This window comes from Ictidomys tridecemlineatus, chromosome 4 (assembly GCF_052094955.1).
Source record: "Ictidomys tridecemlineatus isolate mIctTri1 chromosome 4, mIctTri1.hap1, whole genome shotgun sequence".
NCBI lineage: Eukaryota > Metazoa > Chordata > Mammalia > Rodentia > Sciuridae > Ictidomys > Ictidomys tridecemlineatus.
Window position 1 is genome coordinate 143546551 of NC_135480.1, and position 19278 is coordinate 143565828.

Here is a 19278-nt window from a genome sequence, read left to right on the forward strand (position 1 = left end):
TTTAAATGCAGAACTTTGCCAGAGTAAAGATGCAAGTAACTATGTCTCTGGCATCTTTGGTGGGCAAAGCACCAGATTTTAATGAGGAGCACCTGAGAAAATCCCTGAGGACAATTTTGGCCTATTCAGAAGAGGACACAGACATGCAGACAACTCCCTTTCCTACCCAGGTAAACTAATGAACATACCTTGTCTCAAGCATGAATTTGGGATCAGCCGATTATAAACACACACACATACACACACACACACACACACACACACACACACACACACACACACACATATAACCATATGATTATACGTATATAATTTGTATGTATTATATGTATAATTTGCAAGGATGTATTGTCTATCCCATAATCACATCCTCTCAGTGCTCTAAGAAATATATATATTTCTTCACTACTGTCCCCAACCTCAGGATGCCAATAGTCTATCTAGAGAGCTCAGTCTCAAAACAATTAGGAGGAAAGACAAAACACCTGATACTTAAGTGTGTGGTAAGAAACTACATGTGGTGTGAGATTAGAGAAAAGGAGGAGTTAGTTAATGAACAACCTAGTGACCTGGAAAGGCTGGGGTAGCATTCACAGGGCAATGATGAATAGGGGTGAGAATGGATTGTATCTAGGGATGCTAAAGGGACCAGCTTGACCCACAAGTACTTGAAGGAGAGGAAGGACCAAGTTAGAGATTATCAACAAGATTAGTCCTACAGACACTTGTGAGGGTAATAATCTGTTGCAATGCTCAGGGAATAAAGAAAAAGATACAGCATGTCACCTTTATCTTTTAACTTCAGCTTCTAGCCTACTCTAGGATTGGTTCCCACTAGAGTGAATGAGGGAATGTATGAATGAAAGAATGAATGGGTGAAGTTTTCTTTCTTCCCTTAGTGAGAGCCCTATTTTCCCAGAGCTCTCCTGCCTTCTCCAGTAATGTTACATCCTCATTCTCAGAATCTTTTTCCTCTCCTCTCCCCTGCACCAAATCCTGTCTCACCTATTTCTTCTCCACCATGTTCCTATAAATTAATCTTATTCATGCAGAGATATTCACCAAGACCAAGCAAAATATAGGCAGTACAATAGAGTATGGTGGAAGAAATTTTAGGAGCCCTGGAAGTTGACAGAAGGGATAAGATGATATTCTGCAGCTGAGTCACTTGCCAGGGTCTATGGATCAAGACACAGTCTATCCGGTTTTGTGTGATGCAGTCTCCCCTTTTGGCTTTTGTAACTAAGAACAAGTCGTTCTCAGAGGTTCTAAAAACTCTGAAGCCTTGGAGAGATCCAGGAAGCTTCAGAAACATGAAACCCATGTTGTGGTCCCAAGCTGCCTCCTAGCTGGTATAAAGAACCCTGATGATTCAGAGTAGAGCTTAGAATCTTTCAGGTTACAAATAACTAAAACTAGTTCAAACAAATTGAAAAGAAAATTGTTGCAGTGGGAGGTAGCATGAAGATCCAGGGCTGTTTCACAGATCCCAAGGCCAACTCACATCAGGGTCTATGAAGCACATGGACTTGCAAACAACTGAAGAACCAAGAATCCATCTAGAGTCCCCTTCACGTTTATCATTCAGTTTTTTTTCTGAGCAAAGCTTTTCTGTACCCCCCACATATTTTTTCAATGTAATCCTATCTCCTTTCCACAAACTACAAAGCCAAAGTTATTTGAGGGCTTACATTTTTTGCAGGTGGAAGAACTTCTCTGCAATCTGAATAGCATCTTATATGACACAGTGAAAATGAGGGAATTTCAGGAAGACCCTGAGATGCTTATGGATCTCATGTACAGGTAAACTTTTCTGATAAAATCTAAAGGGCATCACCTGGGGATCCCATATTTGTCACTGTGAAGTTCTTACTAATGTAATTACCATAGGTATATGGACAGAATTGTTTTGGATGACATCCAAAAATGTGTATGATAATCAGTAGAAATTAAAATTCAAAGTGGTTTGATTCATATACACGTTTTCAGAAAGATCACCTTAGTTTAAAGTGAGGTACCCACTCTATAACACTATCTTCTGTTTAACTATTATCTGAATTGTTTTCTAAGTGATTTGGTTCTAATTGTAAAACTTTGACTTCCAGTCCTTGTTCTGTAGAAATGATTTACAGAGGCAAAATTGTTTGTATGTAACATCGTAAGAGGCACAATACTTTTGTCTTCTGTCATTATTTTGAGAAAAAGGAAAGGAAGATAATTGCTTGAGATTCATGACAAAGGACATTATTTTTCTCATAAAGCTTTTACTAAGTGCTCTTGGGGTCCAGCATACCTTAGACATGGAACAAAAACAGTTGAATCAAAGTATTTGACTTTTCTCTCATGTTTTCAAGATGTAAGGGAAAATCAGGGTGAAAAAAAAAAAGTTGTACAGTGTCATAGCCTGCTGCCCTTGAAACTGTTACTCAATCTTCAGAATTGCCAAGAGTTACCAGACATCTCCTGATCTGCGGCTGACCTGGCTCCAGAACATGGCAGAGAAACACACCAAGAAGAAGTGCTACACGGAGGCCGCCATGTGCCTGGTACACGCTGCTGCCTTAGTAGCCGAGTATCTGAGCATGCTGGAGGACCACAGCTACCTGCCCGTGGGCAGTGTCAGCTTTCAGGTGAGGATACATTCAGCTTTACCCGAGAACAGTGAACTCAACCAGGAGACAATTCTGCCCACACCCCCTGCACTAACAATGTCTAGAAGCATTTTTCATTATTACAACTGGAGTTGGGAAGATGGGTGTTACTGACATCTAAAAAGGAGGGTGTCACTGAACATTCTACAATGCATGGGAGAGTCTTTGCCACTAAGAAGTGCCCAACCCTTTGTCAACAGTGCACATTTGCCTTCTCTAATTGCTTTGCCATCTTTTTTATTGTTGTTTATAATAATGGTACCTAGAGGAACAGGCACTCTAATAGGTGTTCTGAACTATTACTCCTACTTCACAGATGTAGGAATTGAGAAAGCAATTTTTCTAAGGTCATTTAAAGTCTTCCTCAAAGACTTTATAGGTAGCACCATATAATGATAAGCAAGAAAGTACTTATGAACATTGAAGAAAATTATTTCCCTCATGGCCCAATCTTTTGATTCCATTCCCCAATTCTGTAGGGTCCCACTCAGATCCAATGTCAAGAAAGAATGAAATTGACCTGGAAAGGGAAACAAAAGGCTGAATCCATGTTTTCTGAGAATAACCTAAAATTACTCATAGTTGACAAGGGGAAATTGTCTGCCAGACCTAGAAGATGGCTCAGTGGCCACTTGTTTGTATGTAACATCGTAAGAAGCACAATATTTTTGTTCTTCCTACATAGTTTAATACAGTCTAGAGAGAGAGAAAAAGACAAACCAAAATCAGTGTTATTAGTACTTTTTTTTTAAGAGACACAGTCTGTAGAGATGGCCATCCCTGAAACCATGAACAATACAGCTACAATAATAGAATTTTTTTCAAGCCAAACTTACAAAGTCATTTATAGTGTTTGTATTATTCTTGTCTGAATTTCCATGACAGATTTTATGAAAGGCTTTGTTCTCAGTATTGTTCTTCAACATGGTATTGTGATGCTTTGTGAACCAGAAAGAAAGGACAATTCAAAGTGGCTTTCCCAGGCTTAGAGAATAAGTCACTAAAATGATTGTTGGAAGAGTTGGGAGCCTCTCATTTCTAGAAGAGTGTTCACCTGCAAAACTGAGTTTCACCTCATGTTATTAACCCCTCCCTCCTTATGGTCCTCAATAACAAAAATATGTATTCTATTATTTTATTCTCAGTAAATAAATTTTATTCTCAGTTCAGAAATGTTTGTTATAAAAATCAGTAATTTATTTCTCATCCCAAAGCATAAAAACATTACATCTGATTTTGAATAACACAAAAGCAAAACAGAAAGTTATAAAAATTCTTTTAGGTTCATCTTCTTTCATCAAATTTATTTTGGCCACTTGATATTACCAAGGATAAGTATTACAATTTTTTCTTTTTTTTTTGTTTATTTGTTTGTTTTTAGTAGCAGGGATTGAACCCAGGAGCTCTTAAGCACAGAGTCACAGACCCACCCCTTTTTTATATTTTATATAGAGACAGGGTCTTGCTGAGTTGCTTAGGGCCTCACTAAGTTGCTGAGGCTGGCTTTGAACTCACAATTATTGTGCCTCAGCCTCCCAAGCCGCTGGGATTACAGATATGTGCTACCGTGCCTGGCTTTGTATTACAATTTCACTTTCCAGAAAATCTTCAGACTTATCAGTTAGAGTTGAATTATATCATCCCCTTTTCTTATTTTGTTTACTAAACTATTTCTTATAATTTACTATATTTTATTTAATGTACTATATTTTATTTGATATTCCACTATTATTATATCTTATTCCTGTTATTATATTTTACTTAATATTTAATAACTTAAGTATTAATTTCATTTCATTTTTTAATTTCATATGTAATAAGCCTTCTTATTCTTATTTTACTTATAATTCAGTTGATTGGCTTCTAATGAGACACACCAAAGTGAGACAGAATTGTTATTCTAGACCTAATAGAAAAACTCCACATTATCCCTACATGGGATCTTAGACCTCCATCTTTTCATATGTCTTTACTCCTTCATTCCTGCTTTCAGAGCATAATTTATTGAGAATTTCTTCTGTCTTCATGACCTTTATATTCTAGCCAGAAAGATATCATATAATTAATTATTCCATTCTAAATCATAATTATGATAAACACTATTATAAAAAGACACAAAACACTGTGAGCTTTTAGACTGTGGTCCCACCTTAGGGTCAGGAAAGAGTGCAGAAGGTGAGAAGGAAGGTGAGGAACCGTGAAACACGGGTCTTCATGATGGACAATACACAATGACTAGGTGTTCTCAGATACAGAAATGATGTCAAATTATGTCGTGCTTATGGGTGAATTGTCATTTCTCTCAAATGAGACATAACCATCAGTTTAGAAATGGGTGCTTGAAAGCGACAGAACTTACAACCCACAGTGCCTAAGGTACAAATGGAACTTACCAGCCCCCATGAGGGAAGCTAGCCTGGAGAAGTACTCACCAACTAGAGCTGGAGACCTCAGAGATCATCAGATCCCAGAGTCATCGCCTCTTCCTGTCCTAGCCTCTGTCCTAAGCCCAACATTTACAACCTAAGATTTAGGTTTCCATCTCCAGAAGCCTGTTCAGAGAAAGTCTCAGAGTATCTTTTCATTCTGATGGGGTCATGTGCTCATTCTGAATCAATCATAATTGCCAAAGAAATCAAATGCTCCAACTAACTGAGCCAGAGTCACTGGTCTATACCTACAACTCTGAGAGGTTCTCCTAAGAAAATTAGGATGCTTTACATTGTAGAATGAAGGAATTCTGGGCAGTGTTATCAGATGTCCACTGTTAATCTCTTAAATGTTCTTTGCTTCAGTTTTTATCCTCGTTCGGCTCCAATAAAATCGAGCCTTTGGAAAAATACTTGTAAATTGGAGATAAGTCTGTGCAAGGAAAAATAACTTCGAGGTCACTGAATTCCAAGAAACTGAAATCATTGAAATTCTATGCCCTAGAGAGCAACATTTATTTCACAAATGTAGATATGCACACATTCTCAGATTCTGCAACAAGTTTTACATCCCTAAGCCAGAAGCCAGGAAAGCCTTTCCCAAATCTTTTTCCTCTGGGTAATAAACTAATAAGTTGTTGAGCTTCATATCTATTTCTCTACATGTGGAAAATTGCATGCAATTCTAATAGTACTAGTTTCCTGAGTTATTAGATTCTTCCAACTGAATTTGTTGAACCTTCTGTTATCTCCAATTCAGAAACATAATAGGCCTTCATTCTACATCTTAAAGCATACTAATTTTCTTTGGAAGAACCCTTCATAGTTTTAGGTATGGACCAGTGACGCTGGCTCTGTTAGTTGAGCATTTAATTTCTTTGAAAGAAAGACTGGTAACAAAAGATTTTGAGAAACTCCACCTATATTCATTAAAGTACATTACGATATTGGATAACAACTATTTCTTCATTGGTTGCTAAAGTTGAACTGGCAGACAGCATTTACTTTACAAGCCATCTCTGATCTAATAGGTAGTGGCGACTGGAGCACTATGCTGAAAGAATTTTGAAAATATATCCAAGTTCAGAGGAGAAAGAGTGCTATAATTGACTAGTTATGTCTGCCATGTGCACAGCAATAGGAAGGAGTGGCATATGTGCTACTGGTTTGCAATACCTAAGCTAAGAAGGTATTTCATTTATGCATTGTATGCCTTTCTTCCATAGCTGTGAGCCAAAAAAAAAAGACTTTTAACCTATCAAGAGTTAAAGTAATTGCCAAGATCATAGCTTGGGTAAGGCAAGCAAGGAGCACAAGGTGCAGAATATAAAGAGGTACTTTACTCTCAGGACCAAACAAGTAAAGAATTAGCACTTCCGTAACCATGGGAATAAGTACTTCCCCAAATTTTGTGCCTTGGTTTTCTCATTCAGGTCATACTGTCCCTGACCACAAGGCTCTATCTTCTATATTTTATATAAGTAAAAAAATGTGTAGAAACAAAAATGTTCAGGGGAAAAAACACTAACTACTGCACTTCTGTTAAAAACTTCCATAAATTTGGCACAGTGGTGTATGCCTATAATTCCAGCCACTTGGGAGGCTGAGACAGGAGGATTTCAAGTTGAGGCTCAGCAACTTAGTGAGACCCTGTCTCAAAGAAAAATAAAGGGGAATGCTGGTGATGTAGCACAGGCATAATCACTCGCCCAAAATGTGAAAGACCCTGGTTTCAATCCTTAGCAATTAAAAACAAAGAAAACACTTCCATAAAGAAACCATTGCTTGTTAGTGTTATCTTATCAATATAAACACAACTGGCTATTTACCTGAAAGTCAAGACTTCAGGAGAAAAACACAGAAGTCGGAGATTTATTGAGCTATGACAAAGAGCCAAGTTAACTGAGTGTTGGCCTTTGCTTTTTAAAAACCAAGACCCTTGCTATTTGTCCCTTAGGGTTGTTTTTGCTAATGTGGGGTTGTTTCAACTCAATTGTTCTTATATGAAGGGAAATGTTCCTTATATAAAATCTCCTGGTGGTTAAAAGTAGAAAGGAAATGTGGGGGTTTGAAGACTGGCTGCTCAATGTATGCTTTCAAAATGAATGTCAGCCAGGAACTCTTCTGGGTAGAACATCAGACCTGCCATAATCACAGCCTTGGTGAGGATCCTGGGGTTCTTTAATATTTATTTATTTGTTTGTTTGTTTGTTTTTGGTACCAGGGATTGAACAACACAGAGGCACTAGACCACTGAGCCACATCCCCAGCCCTATTTTGCATTTGACTTGGAGTCAGGGTCCCACTGAGCTGCTTTTTGCCTTACCATTGCTGACGCTGGCTTTGAATTCCTGATCCTCCTGTCTCAGCATCCTGAGCCGCTGAGATTACAGGTGTGCACCACCGCGCCTGGCTAGGATCCTGGATTTCTGCTTCCACACTCCTACCTTCTGGGTTCCTATGGTCCAGTATTCAACTGGTCCCATGTTCTCTGGGCTCATACTGTGTTTTCTTACAGAATATTTCTTCCAACGTGCTGGAGGAGTCTGCAGTCTCTGATGACACCTTGTCACCCGATGAGGATGGGGTGTGCTCGGGCCGGTACTTCACTGAGAGCGGCCTGGTGGGCCTCCTGGAGCAGGCTGCCGAGCTCTTCAGCACGGTCAGTGTCCAGAGGGCATCCCAGGGCTGAGCTCGGGAATGCCCAGCCTTCACGGCCTAGTGAGCCCTCTCCACAGATGCCAGGGGCATGCAGGACAGGGGCAGGGCCCAGGGAGGACTTTGATGTGCACAGATTGCGTCAGCTCTCCAAGGGAGGTGGGAAGGCCTTTCATCACTGCCGTGTTCTGGTTTTCACTACATGCGTGTTGGCTGGACAGCAGTTTCACAGTATTATTTCCATTTAATAGGGATGGAAGCTAAGCCACAACGAGGTGAAATGGCTTGCCCAGGGTTACACAATAAATGACGAGGCATGTTCTCACTCCCTCATTTTCTCTCTCAGAGAGAAAAAGATGGGAAGGAGCCACTGCAGGGAGAGGGCAAAAATCCATGGTGTCCTCCCTCCTAACAACCGAGTCATCTTCAAGAGCCTCACAGGCAGGACCAGCTCAGAGAAATGCAGGAGCAAAAACCACAGACACCCCCCACATTAGCCTAATCAGGGTCTGAATGCTCCAAATAAGAGAAAAAAATATATAGAAGACGTCACTGGATTCAGATCAAAGAGAAAAGCCTCTTATCCATTTTTGCTTTAATGATCTCCTTCCCCCACATTGTAAGCCAAGTAAATATTTAATATTCTGCTATATTTAGAATAACCAATTTATTTTTCTCCCTATATTATTCTTTATTTTCTGCTTTTCACCTCCAAATTTTCTCCCTATAACTTCTATGTATATTAATTATTGTTTTAACCATTGTCTTGTTTTTCTTCCTACTTTCTCTTTCAGGATTCAGAAAAGGTCCAATATACTCTTATTTTCTTGAAATTTTAGCTAGAATCCTGTTAACTCCCTGGTGGGCATGCAATAAGCATCTGTCTAGAGGAGGACCTCTGACACTATTTAAATACATAAAAGCTGCCTTCCTGAATGTTCTTAGTCCTCAGTGTCAAATCTTCTCTCCTTTTAGTCTGAGAAAGCCTTTCTATTTCACATCTTCATATAGAACCATTTAGCAATGTGTCTGGTCCATTTTGAATGTTGAGATGCTGGGACAGCATTCCTGCTGTGTAAAATACTGGGGCACAGAGGTATATCCATTCTCCAGCACAATGTTTGCATAGTAAACTCTGGTTGCTCTTAAGTTTCCATTGTATTAAATTTTCTTTGATGCTCTTCTCGTCTCTCTAAGGGGGGCTTGTATGAGACGGTTAATGAGGTCTACAAGCTGGTCATCCCTATTCTGGAAGCGCATCGAGACTTCCGGAAGCTGACCTCCACTCATGACAAGCTGCAGAAGGCGTTCGACAACATCATTAACAAGGTAGCTGGGTGTCTTTGCTAATGGGTACTGTTACTGAGTGGTAGATGACCCTGTCCTGGAGACCGTGGTCAGTCCTCCTTCCTCTCTAGAAACTCATTGACCTTGAGCACATTACTGTAGTTCTCACCCATCAAACAGAAAAGGGCCCAAAACTGACAGAGGTCCGGATTTCACAGTGTGAAAGGCAGCTTGACTTACTTTATAACCAGGAAATGTGAGAATCTTTTAAATTCACTTAAAATAAAGTCCAAGAAATCTTTCATGGGATTTATTTCGTTATTATTTCCAAAATTTATTCTATAAACATTGACTTTGCTTAGTAGAGGGATTTTTGTTTATATCAACTGTAGAATTGATATGTTTGTAACATAATAAAAAACCCTTTTAACCCAGTGGATCCTCAAGAATGACATCACTAGAGAGAGGTTTTCTTATTTTGCTTAATAGGATCACAAGAGAATGTTTGGAACTTACTTCCGAGTTGGTTTCTATGGATCCAAATTTGGGGATTTGGATGAGCAGGAATTTGTTTACAAGGAACCTGCAATTACAAAGCTTCCTGAGATCTCACATAGACTAGAGGTAAGAAAAGTGATTTTGTGTGCTTGCCATTGTATACTTCACAAAAGCAAGTTACAGTGAATCACTACCAAAAAGGGGAAAAAAAAAAAAGGCCAGGATTCAGCATTGAGGTATACATACATTTTCCACATTACATTTATTTTGTATTTATTATATGAAGGGTTAGCTGAGATCATGAGGTAAAGCAAGATTTGCATAGTTTTCCCCTAAGATCCTGTACATGTCTTTAAAAATTTATAAATTTATATCATGAATGTTTATTTTCAAGTCATATAAAATCCAGTCAGTGTCACATCTTCTTATGCTCCATTCCCAATGTTAGTGATATATACTAACAGATGCAGAGTAAAAGGGTTTTTTAGGGTGAAGTTTGCCACCTCAACTTCTAAGCAATCCAATCATACTTCTGAGTCACCCTCCTGCTGTCATTGTGGTGTTGCTGGACAGCACAGGCTGTTCTGATAAGGACATTCTTGACAGTAGCTGCAACCTGCCATCTACACTTGGTCAGTAATGAAACAATAAAAAGCAGCATGTTCTGGCAGGAAAGGCTGAAAAGATGGACAAAAAATAAACTGTGTGAAGAAAAATCCAAAAAAAAAAAAAAAGAAAAGAAAAGAAACAGTTATTGAAAGGAAGACTATCAAAACCCCAGGAAGAAACCCAAGGAGTGCCTCCAAAAGAGCACCTTCTGGGGCTGAGTGACTAAGGTCCCCTGAAGTGCTGACAACTATTAACCAAAGAGTCACTCCTTATTCTTTCTTGCTATTGCTTGGGATATATGCCCTTTTATGTCTGTAAAACTTAAAACACTTTTGTTACCTAATTGCTCCTTGAACTATTATCCCTGCCAAATAAGAAAAGGACTTTTATCCTTACTTGACTCAAAGAAGCCATGGCCCAGAGTGGTTGGGCGTCTTGCCCAAAGACAATAAGCTCATAAGAAGGAAAAGTAGTCACTGACTCAGGCCAATTGGTTCCCTAATATTGTTCCCCCAACTTAGAATTAAAGGTGTATAAGACACTATGTGTCTTCTTGCACATAGTGGTTTGCCACACGATGGGAAGCCTGGTGACCTCTAAGTTCTTAAGATACAAAAAGAGGAAAACTGTGCCATACCTCTGCAGATGCCTCAGGAAATAGGATGACGCTCACTGAATTCGAGGCAGGGTGTACACTTTGTAGAGAACCATATATCAACTGACGGTGCTGGACTTGCTCATATTTTTATTTATGTCTCAGGAAATGCTGAACTGTGCTCATTAGCTCAGAGGGACTCTGAATAATCAATGAACAAACTGCACTTGTTCCAAACTTACTCCACTGCTGAGAAGAGAAGTTGCATTATGTTAAAATTACCTTTATAAACTATTGTTTTCTCTTACCTAGGGGTTTTATGGTCAGTGTTTCGGTGCAGAATTTGTGGAAGTGATAAAAGATTCTACCCCAGTGGACAAAACCAAGTTGGATCCTAACAAGGTATGGAGAAAATTTGCCAAAAAGAACCATCAGGTTCTTGAGTTCCCTTATGCTACCCTAAGAATACAAAATGACCTCCCTCTGTCTGAATTGACTCACCAGTCATTTAAAGGCAACCAAAAATTTTTGTCTAAGGGCTCCATTATAGATTTATTAGGTCTTTAATTCCACCCCTGCCTCTGCCCCCAGTATTAGGGATTTAACCAAGGAGCATCCTATCCCTAAGCTACATCCCAAGCCCTTTCTGTAAATATTTATTTTGACACAGGGGTTTCATTCAGTTTCCAGGTGGGCCCTGAATTTGCAGTCTTCCTGCCTCAGCCTCCCCAGTAGCAGGAATTACAGGTGTGCACAACCACACCCAGCAACTGATCAGGTCTTCAAGAAAACATACTCAAAGGCACGAATCACAACAGGAGCTTTCATTTATCAAATCCCAACTGGAACTGGGGATGTAGCTCAGTGATAGAGTGCTTTTCTAGCATCCGGGAGGCCCTGGGTTCGATCCCCAGTATCAGAAAGGAAGAAAAAAAAGTACCCACAGTGTTCCTGGTACTGCATCAGACTCTTTATCATCCTTTCATTTCATTCCCAAACAGCCCTCAAAAATAGGCTTTGTTGGGGCTGGGGATGTGGCTCAAGCAGTAATGGCATGCATGGAGCACTGGGTTCGATCTCAGCACCACATAAAATAAAAAATAAAGATGTTGTGTTCACCAAAAACTGAAAAATAAATATTAAAAAATATTCTCTCTCTCTCTCTCTCTCTCTCTCTCTCTCTCTCTCTCTCTCTCTCTCTCTCTCTCTCTCTCTTTAAAAAAAAAGTTTTTAAAATAGGCTTTGTTGTTTCTGTTTCCAGATATGAAAATTGAGGTAATAGAAATGTTGGGCAATTTTCCAAGAATATCAAAGTGACAGAGCCAATACTCCAACGTGGGGTCTGTCATGTCCAAACCCACATCACTGCTCTTTACTGGCTTTCTATAAACTCTTTAGACTCTCAATTTACAACATGTTTAAAAAATGTAGACTTCTGCCTGACAGCTATTTTTCCCATACTTTTATCAGTCATTGTAATTGTACATAACAGTGGGATTTGTTGTTACATATTTGCACATGCCCGCAATGTAATGATATAATTTGGCCAGTGTCATTCCCCTGACTGTATTTAAAGGTATCATTCTTTAGGCTGCAGGTACTCCTTTCAGCTGAGTGCAGGATCTCTGTGCTGTTGGAGAAATGACAAAAAGGGCTTGACCTTCAGTTTTCCCATGTTTATCCCAGGCTATTCCATTTCACCCCCACCTACGTGTACCTCAATACAACTCTGATGCTTACCACCCAGAATTAGCATCAGACTCCACAAGCTCAGTCCTCCATCGTGCTCAGAGGCACTCAGCCACCAAGCCACATCCCCAGCCCTATTTTGTATTTTATTTAGAGACAGGGTCTCCCTGAGTTGCTTAGTGCCTCGCTTTTGCTGAGGCTGGCTTTGAACTCATGATCCTCCTGTCGCAAACTATCAGGCTGCTGGAATCACAGACGTGTGCCATAGCACCTTGCCCACATTTCTAACTAGCTACAAATTTAGGAGTTTCCATGACACCTCTAAGGTCAGATAATTCACTAGAATGACTCACAGAAGTCAAGAAATACCATTCTTCTGTTTACAGACATACAATGAAGGGCACATATAGGCGAAGGTCTGGGATAGAGCACATAGTTTCTGTGCCCTTGCAGAGTAGAATCCAGGCACAGTACTCTGCCAGCACATCACTGATTCTCCGGGTGACCAGTTTTTATTGGGGTTTCATGACATAGGTGTGTTTGAATAAATCAGTAGCCACATGATAAAACACACTGTCCAGCCCCTCCCCCTTCTCAAAGCTCAGGCGGGCCCAAAGTTCCAGCAGTCTGATCATAAGATTGGTCTTTTTGGTGACCACCTGAAGCTATTCATAAGGCCAAGGCTGATCACCTCATTAGCATAACAAAGACTCCTGTCACTCAGGAAATTCCAAGGGTTTTTGAAGCTCTGTGGAGAAAACAGAGACAAAGAGCCAACATATTCTTTATATTGCCACAGGGGGAGAACTGCCTGCCCGGTCCACTTCACAGCACATATGATGTTCTGGGCTGCTGGAAATAAAGGGCCAGGGACAGGGAGCACTCACCATCTGACAGCACTGTATGTGAACTGTGAACCATCCAGACTCCTTCTTCAGCTCTGTCTTCTGGGATGTTATGAAGATGATGCAAATAGGGAGGAACTAGCCATATTTCAGAGTTTGCTTTTCTTCTACATTTTTCAGAATATTTGCTTGTTTAAGAAACATTCCTAGCCTAGACTTGAATATAGTGACTGTGATAAGAGTTGAACTAAGCTTTAGACAGAAATATCTGGAGCCCTTGGATTGGATGAGTGGCCCAGAGCAATCTGGGCATAGTGTAAACTATGCAGAATCACCACTGACCTCAAGAATCACCACTAACACAAGGACCACATCTCCTCTCTTAAATCCCCAAGGTGGGTTACGAGAGCTTGGATTAGAGCCTAAATCCAGAGTCACAACCAGATTTCATTATACTAAATAGTGATTCATGGTCTGAGGTCAGTGACCCCACCCATCCACTCCCCTGGGTGGGTGTCCCAGCATCTGTGCCCACTGCCATTCTTTTTCTTTCTTTCTTTATTTTTTAAAGATGCCTTTCTGCTGCACAGTGGTGCACACCTGTAATCCCAACAACTCAGGAAGCAGAGGCAGGAGGATGGCAAGTTGGATGGAGGTTAGCCTCAGCAACTTAGTGAGACCCTGCCTCAAAAATAAAAAAATAAAAAGGAAGGAGATATAACTCAGTGGTAGAGCACCTGAGGGCTCAATCCCCAGTACCATAAAAAATAAAAATAAAGATACCTTCTTAATTAATAAGCACCTTTTTCACTGTGTGTGTGTGCACACATGCATATGAGTGTGTTTAAATGTTGCACATACAGTTAAATTCAATGTTTTAGTTTTAGTTCTTTGAGTTTTAACCAATATGTGTAGCCACAATCATGATACATCACTCCAAAACATTTCCCCATGCTGCTTTGTAGTGATTTTCTGTTTCCAGCCCTGACAGTCCTTCATCTGTATTCCATCTCTGTACCAGTGTCTCTTTCAGAAAGTATCCATGTGGAATCACACATAGCCATTTGAGGCTGGCTTCTCTCACTTAGCATGGCCCATCTGGTGCATCCATATTGTTCTGGTTCAGTCCTGCCTACTGATGAATACTATTCTGCTCTCTTCCTCTGCCACCGTTTGTTTATCCCTTTGGTTTGGTTTATTTCTAGTTTTTGTCTTATGAATAATGTGATTATCGACATTTGTGTACAGAGTTTTGTGTGGCTATAAGTTTTCATTTCTCTTGAACACCCATGTAGGTAGGAATGAGATCGCAGGGCTGAGGGCCAGTTCATTAACTATATGAGAAGTTGCTAACCTGTTTTGCCGTGTGGCTGTGTATCCTGCATCCCTTCATCTGTGCATGAAAGTTTCAGCTGCTCTCGGTCCCTGCCAGCACTTGGTACTATTAGTTTTCTTAGTCTGACCATGCACACTTTCTAAGTGTGTTACAGTCATGGTAACTCTGGAAAATAAAGCTTGGCTCTTAGGAATAGCAGTTTGCAAATCTCCATACTGAGGCTTCTGTTGGATCGGTCTGTTCTGCTTGGAAAGAGCGCCTGGTGTCGCAGACTCTTCCCACAGGCACATTCCTCTCCTCTTCCTCATGGCCCTTTCTTTCCCTGGGGTGGAAAGGAGGAGCTGCCGGTTCTGAATGCTCCCTTGATGCACTCAGCCCCAGTAGCTTCCACGCGCCTTGTTCCAGCATGCCCTTCAGTGTGTCATGGATCCTCTTTGCAGAATGGCTCATCTCCTCCTTCCCCTTGCCTCTCCCTCCAGGCCTACATACAGATCACTTTTGTGGAACCTTACTTTGATGAGTATGAGATGAAAGACAGGGTAACCTACTTTGAGAAGAATTTCAACCTTCGGAGGTTCATGTACACCACCCCCTTCACCCTCGAGGGACGGCCTCGTGGAGAGCTGCACGAACAGTACCGGAGGAACACGGTCCTGACCACCATGCACGCCTTCCCCTACATCAAGACCAGAATCAGCGTCATCCAGAAGGAGGAGGTAACGTGCCCAGAGGGGAACACCACCATGAAGGAGTGGGCCTGGGTGACTCCCCCAGGACACACACAGCTGAGCACTCCCTCAAGGGAGGCTGGAGTGAAACATGTAGAGGGGCACACTTAAAATACTGTGATTGACCCAGCAGCTCAGGAGGCTAAGTAGGGAGGATGTCAAGTTCAAAGTGAGGCGCTAAGCAACTCAGTGAGACCCTGACTCTAAATAAAATACAAAATTGGGCTGGGGGTGTGGCTGAGTGGTTGATTGCCCCTGAGTTTAATCCCCAGCCCCCCTTTCCCCCCAAAAAAATAATACTATGATTGAGCCAAACCCTCATGATGCCAGGGAATCCCATTTAGGCATGTACGTGTTTTATAGCCCTGTTTTATATTATCTATTCAACACTTTAGAGCTATATCTCTAGTGTAAATACATTTACATATTTAATTGCAATGTTTAATATTTATTTCTATTTAAAATATGTACTTAAATAAAATGTATATACAGTCGCCCCTTCATATCCTCCAAAGCTATCCAGTCAACTAATCACAGACTGAAATACTGGGGGAGAATCTTGCATCTATACTGAACACATACAGACTTTTTTCTCCTCTCTATTCCCTAAACAATATGCTTTGACTCTATTTACATAGCATTTGCACTGGGTTAGGTACTATAAGTTATCTAGAGATGGTTTAAAGTACAGGAAGTATGTACACATACTATACCATTTTATGGGAAGGGCTTGAGCATCCTCAGATTTGGGTATGGGAAGGGGTGTCCTGGAACCAATGCCCATGGGATGAATTATTTAAGTTTTAAATATTTTATGTAAAATTTTTAAATACCTGAAAGCTCATAAATGATTTAGGCATGTTTTTTGTTAATTATTGGAGACAGGTGCCTGAGTGAGCAACCCCATGGAGTTAGTGGTGTGTTATTGGAAGAGACCATGAGATAAGTGAACCAACGGACTTCTAGTCCACGCTTCTTCCTGTGACTTTGCACAAGCTACTTGTCCCCAGTTTCTTCATCTATATATTGGCAGGAAAGACCTCTGTGTACAGAAGATGGTTGACCTGTTTTAATAGGACTGATCAAAAAAAAAAATCCGCAATGCGGACTTAGTAGCACAGCCATATAATTCCAGCAGCTCTGGAGGCTGAGGCAGGAGGAATGCTAGTTCAAAGCCAGCCTCAGCAACTTAGCGAGGCCCTGTGCAATTTAGCAAGACCCTGTCTTAAAATGAAAAGGGCTGGGAATGTGGCTCAGTAGTTAAGTACCCCTAGGTTTAATCCCCAGTTTAAAAAAAAAAAGGAAAGAAAAAAAGAAAGTTCTTAAACCACAGAATTGTTCAAAATTATATGTTATAAGCATTTTATTTTTCTTTAAAACAGCTACATGTACCTATTCATGTCATCTTTTTTTTTATATAGTGACACAACCTTCTCTGATTATGGGTTTACTGATCACAATTCAGCATTGTCTTTCTTGTATAAACCACACCCATAGTGCATTGTCCATGATTTTCAGTTTTGCTTTCTGTAAAGAAGAATGAGGCCTTAAAGATTCTTGTTTAACAATACAAGAGTAGAAAGCTTCTAGATTTTTATGATTTCTTCCCCTAGCCTTTTATAGTTGTCTTGAGCACACCTAATATGACAGGAATTTTTATAACAGCTCACTTTCATGTTGTCTTGCCCAAGCACTCAGCTCAGTTTTCTTAGAAACAACTCTTTTTCTATCCACACCCATACTTCATCAGTTTAGGCTTTATTTAATTAGATTAGGTCATTAAAATAACAAGTATAACAGGCATCATCAAGTCGGTGAGCAGTAGATGGCTTGTGAATATCCACTTCATTGGGCAAGCACAGCAATGGCTGAGCCTGTCAGCCAGTGTTGAGTAAGACAACCGTGTCAGCGAAGAGGATTCACAGAGGGCACAGAGAGCATGACCTGGGGACTCAGTCAACAGGAGTTGGGTTTGGAAGGCATTCCTGTGTTTCTTATTGTTTTGACTTTTGAACACTAAATTATTCTAGGCATAGCACCGAAATAACTTGATTACTTCACTGAAGGCCTCTGTCCAAATGGGGTCATATTCAGAGCTACTGGAGGTTAGGACTTCAACATATGAATTTGGGGGATAGGAATTAACCCATCACATTCAGGATCAGAATGGAAAGAACTTATAAATGCAGACATAATGGGACCTTGCTATTGACTACCTGTGTCGTTTTATAGAACTTAAGCTTATAAATCCCCCTTTGAGTATAAAATGGAAAGAATGGGAAAATCGTTTAAAAGAATAAATGTTACATGTATATAAAGTTCCTGGAACGTGGTAAGTACTCTGGACACGTTAGGTCCTTCCTTCTTTTAAGCCTATTAAGATTACTCAGAAAGTCTTCGCTGCTTTTTCAAATCCAGGTGCCCTCTCTGTTATAGCTCCAGGTTTGTTCATGGCTTGGGAGATCAGACAGTAACTTCCCCACATTTGTGTCTTATGCTCAGTTTGTTTTGACTCCAATGGAAGTTGCCATTGAAGACATGAAGAAGAAGACCCTGCAGTTAGCAGTGGCCATTAACCAGGAGCCCCCTGATGCGAAGATGCTTCAGATGGTGCTACAAGGCTCTGTAGGAGCCACTGTAAATCAGGTAACAAGCGAGCTCCGCGGCAGCTTCTCTAGTTCTCAGTGTTTGGGTTGTGATGTCTACCTCCTTCCTTGAGGTTGATAAGTCTGAACCACGTACAAACAATGTTTCTAAATTTAAACTGAACACTCTTGTGGTTTAGAAGACTTTTAGGAGGCCTCTTTTTTGTTTAACAACTTAAGGTAGAAAAGAAATCCTAGAGATAAGCGGACCAGGTTTAAGGAATGCCACATCAGGGCCAGACCTGGCAGTATGATCCAGGACTGGGGTCCTGTGGAAGAGACCTTAGTCATGCCCGGTATAGGCAAGGTTGTTTCAGGACTAAGACTAAGCTAAGCCTCTCTGTAGGAGAGAGGAGCAAAGGCTTAGACCATCCAGCTCCAGGATGAACTGACAGGGCAAGGGTCTTGCCAGCAAGGAGTTCCTGGGAATCAGGCTCCTTAGGTCACTTCAGACCCAACTAGACCTTCTCAGACTTGTTAGAACTCTAATTCCTAAACTCAGCATGGGACTAAGCCTGTCTCAAATGGAGGGAGGTACTAGCCTAGAACTCTCTATTCAGTGGGCCCCCTTAATGTCAGTTCTAGATGCTCCCTTGTCCCACCCTCCACACTCAAAAATTCAAGGCGCATCACTGAACACATTCTCCATCTGAGGATTCACTAGCAAAATTCTGAGTCCACTTAACATCAAGAGAGCCAAACAGCTAGAGGAGAAATGACCTTTCCAAGATCAGAAAATAATTAGGAAGATTTTGTTTTTGTAAGTACCAATCCTTTGATGAAAATGGAAGACTCGGTAAACCCACAGCCACAGACAATCTGAGTACTGTACAGCTCTCCGACTCTAGCTGGCACTTGTGCAAAATGTTGTCAACACTAGGGTAACCAGATAAGTGGGTATGAGCAGAGAGATAAGGCAATTTTTAGAAAAACTGGAAGCACATAACTTTTGATGCATTTGCTTTACCTTTATGTATCAAGGAAAGCCTATTTGTACCTGTGAGTATTCTCCTAAAACTTAGGATTCCTCCTAAGGAATCAGAGTTACCTGAGAAGCTCAAGACCTTCCTTGACTTTTTGTTTTAGTCAAACCAACTACAAAATTAAATGTTAAAACTAAGAAGCCACTCCAACATTTTCTCCAAATAATGTAATTTTCTTTCCAATATCAATTTTGTTTTCTTACTTTTTTCCATCAGGGACCACTGGAAGTAGCCCAAGTGTTCTTGGCTGAAATTCCAGCTGACCCAAAACTCTATCGACATCACAACAAGTTGAGGTTATGCTTTAAGGAATTCATAATGAGGT

General features: G+C 40.6%; 1 protein-coding gene across 5 annotated transcripts in view; it reads left to right on the forward strand.

Moving 5' to 3' along the window:
- Window positions 1-19278, forward strand: part of Dock8 (dedicator of cytokinesis 8) — a 221015-nt gene that overhangs the window by 186820 nt on the left and 14917 nt on the right. For 4 of the 5 annotated variants that reach the window (XM_078047566.1, XM_078047569.1, XM_078047570.1 and 1 more), the window contains 10 exons: window positions 12-170; window positions 1703-1803; window positions 2438-2630; window positions 7599-7742; window positions 8936-9067; window positions 9515-9649; window positions 11040-11129; window positions 15077-15313; window positions 17828-17971; window positions 19170-19276. In XM_078047566.1, the coding sequence (XP_077903692.1) occupies window positions 12-170; window positions 1703-1803; window positions 2438-2630; window positions 7599-7742; window positions 8936-9067; window positions 9515-9649; window positions 11040-11129; window positions 15077-15313; window positions 17828-17971; window positions 19170-19276 (1442 nt within the window). The remainder of the gene's footprint in view (window positions 1-11; window positions 171-1702; window positions 1804-2437; window positions 2631-7598; window positions 7743-8935; window positions 9068-9514; window positions 9650-11039; window positions 11130-15076; window positions 15314-17827; window positions 17972-19169; window positions 19277-19278) is intronic. The other variant, XM_078047567.1, reaches the window with a different exon arrangement.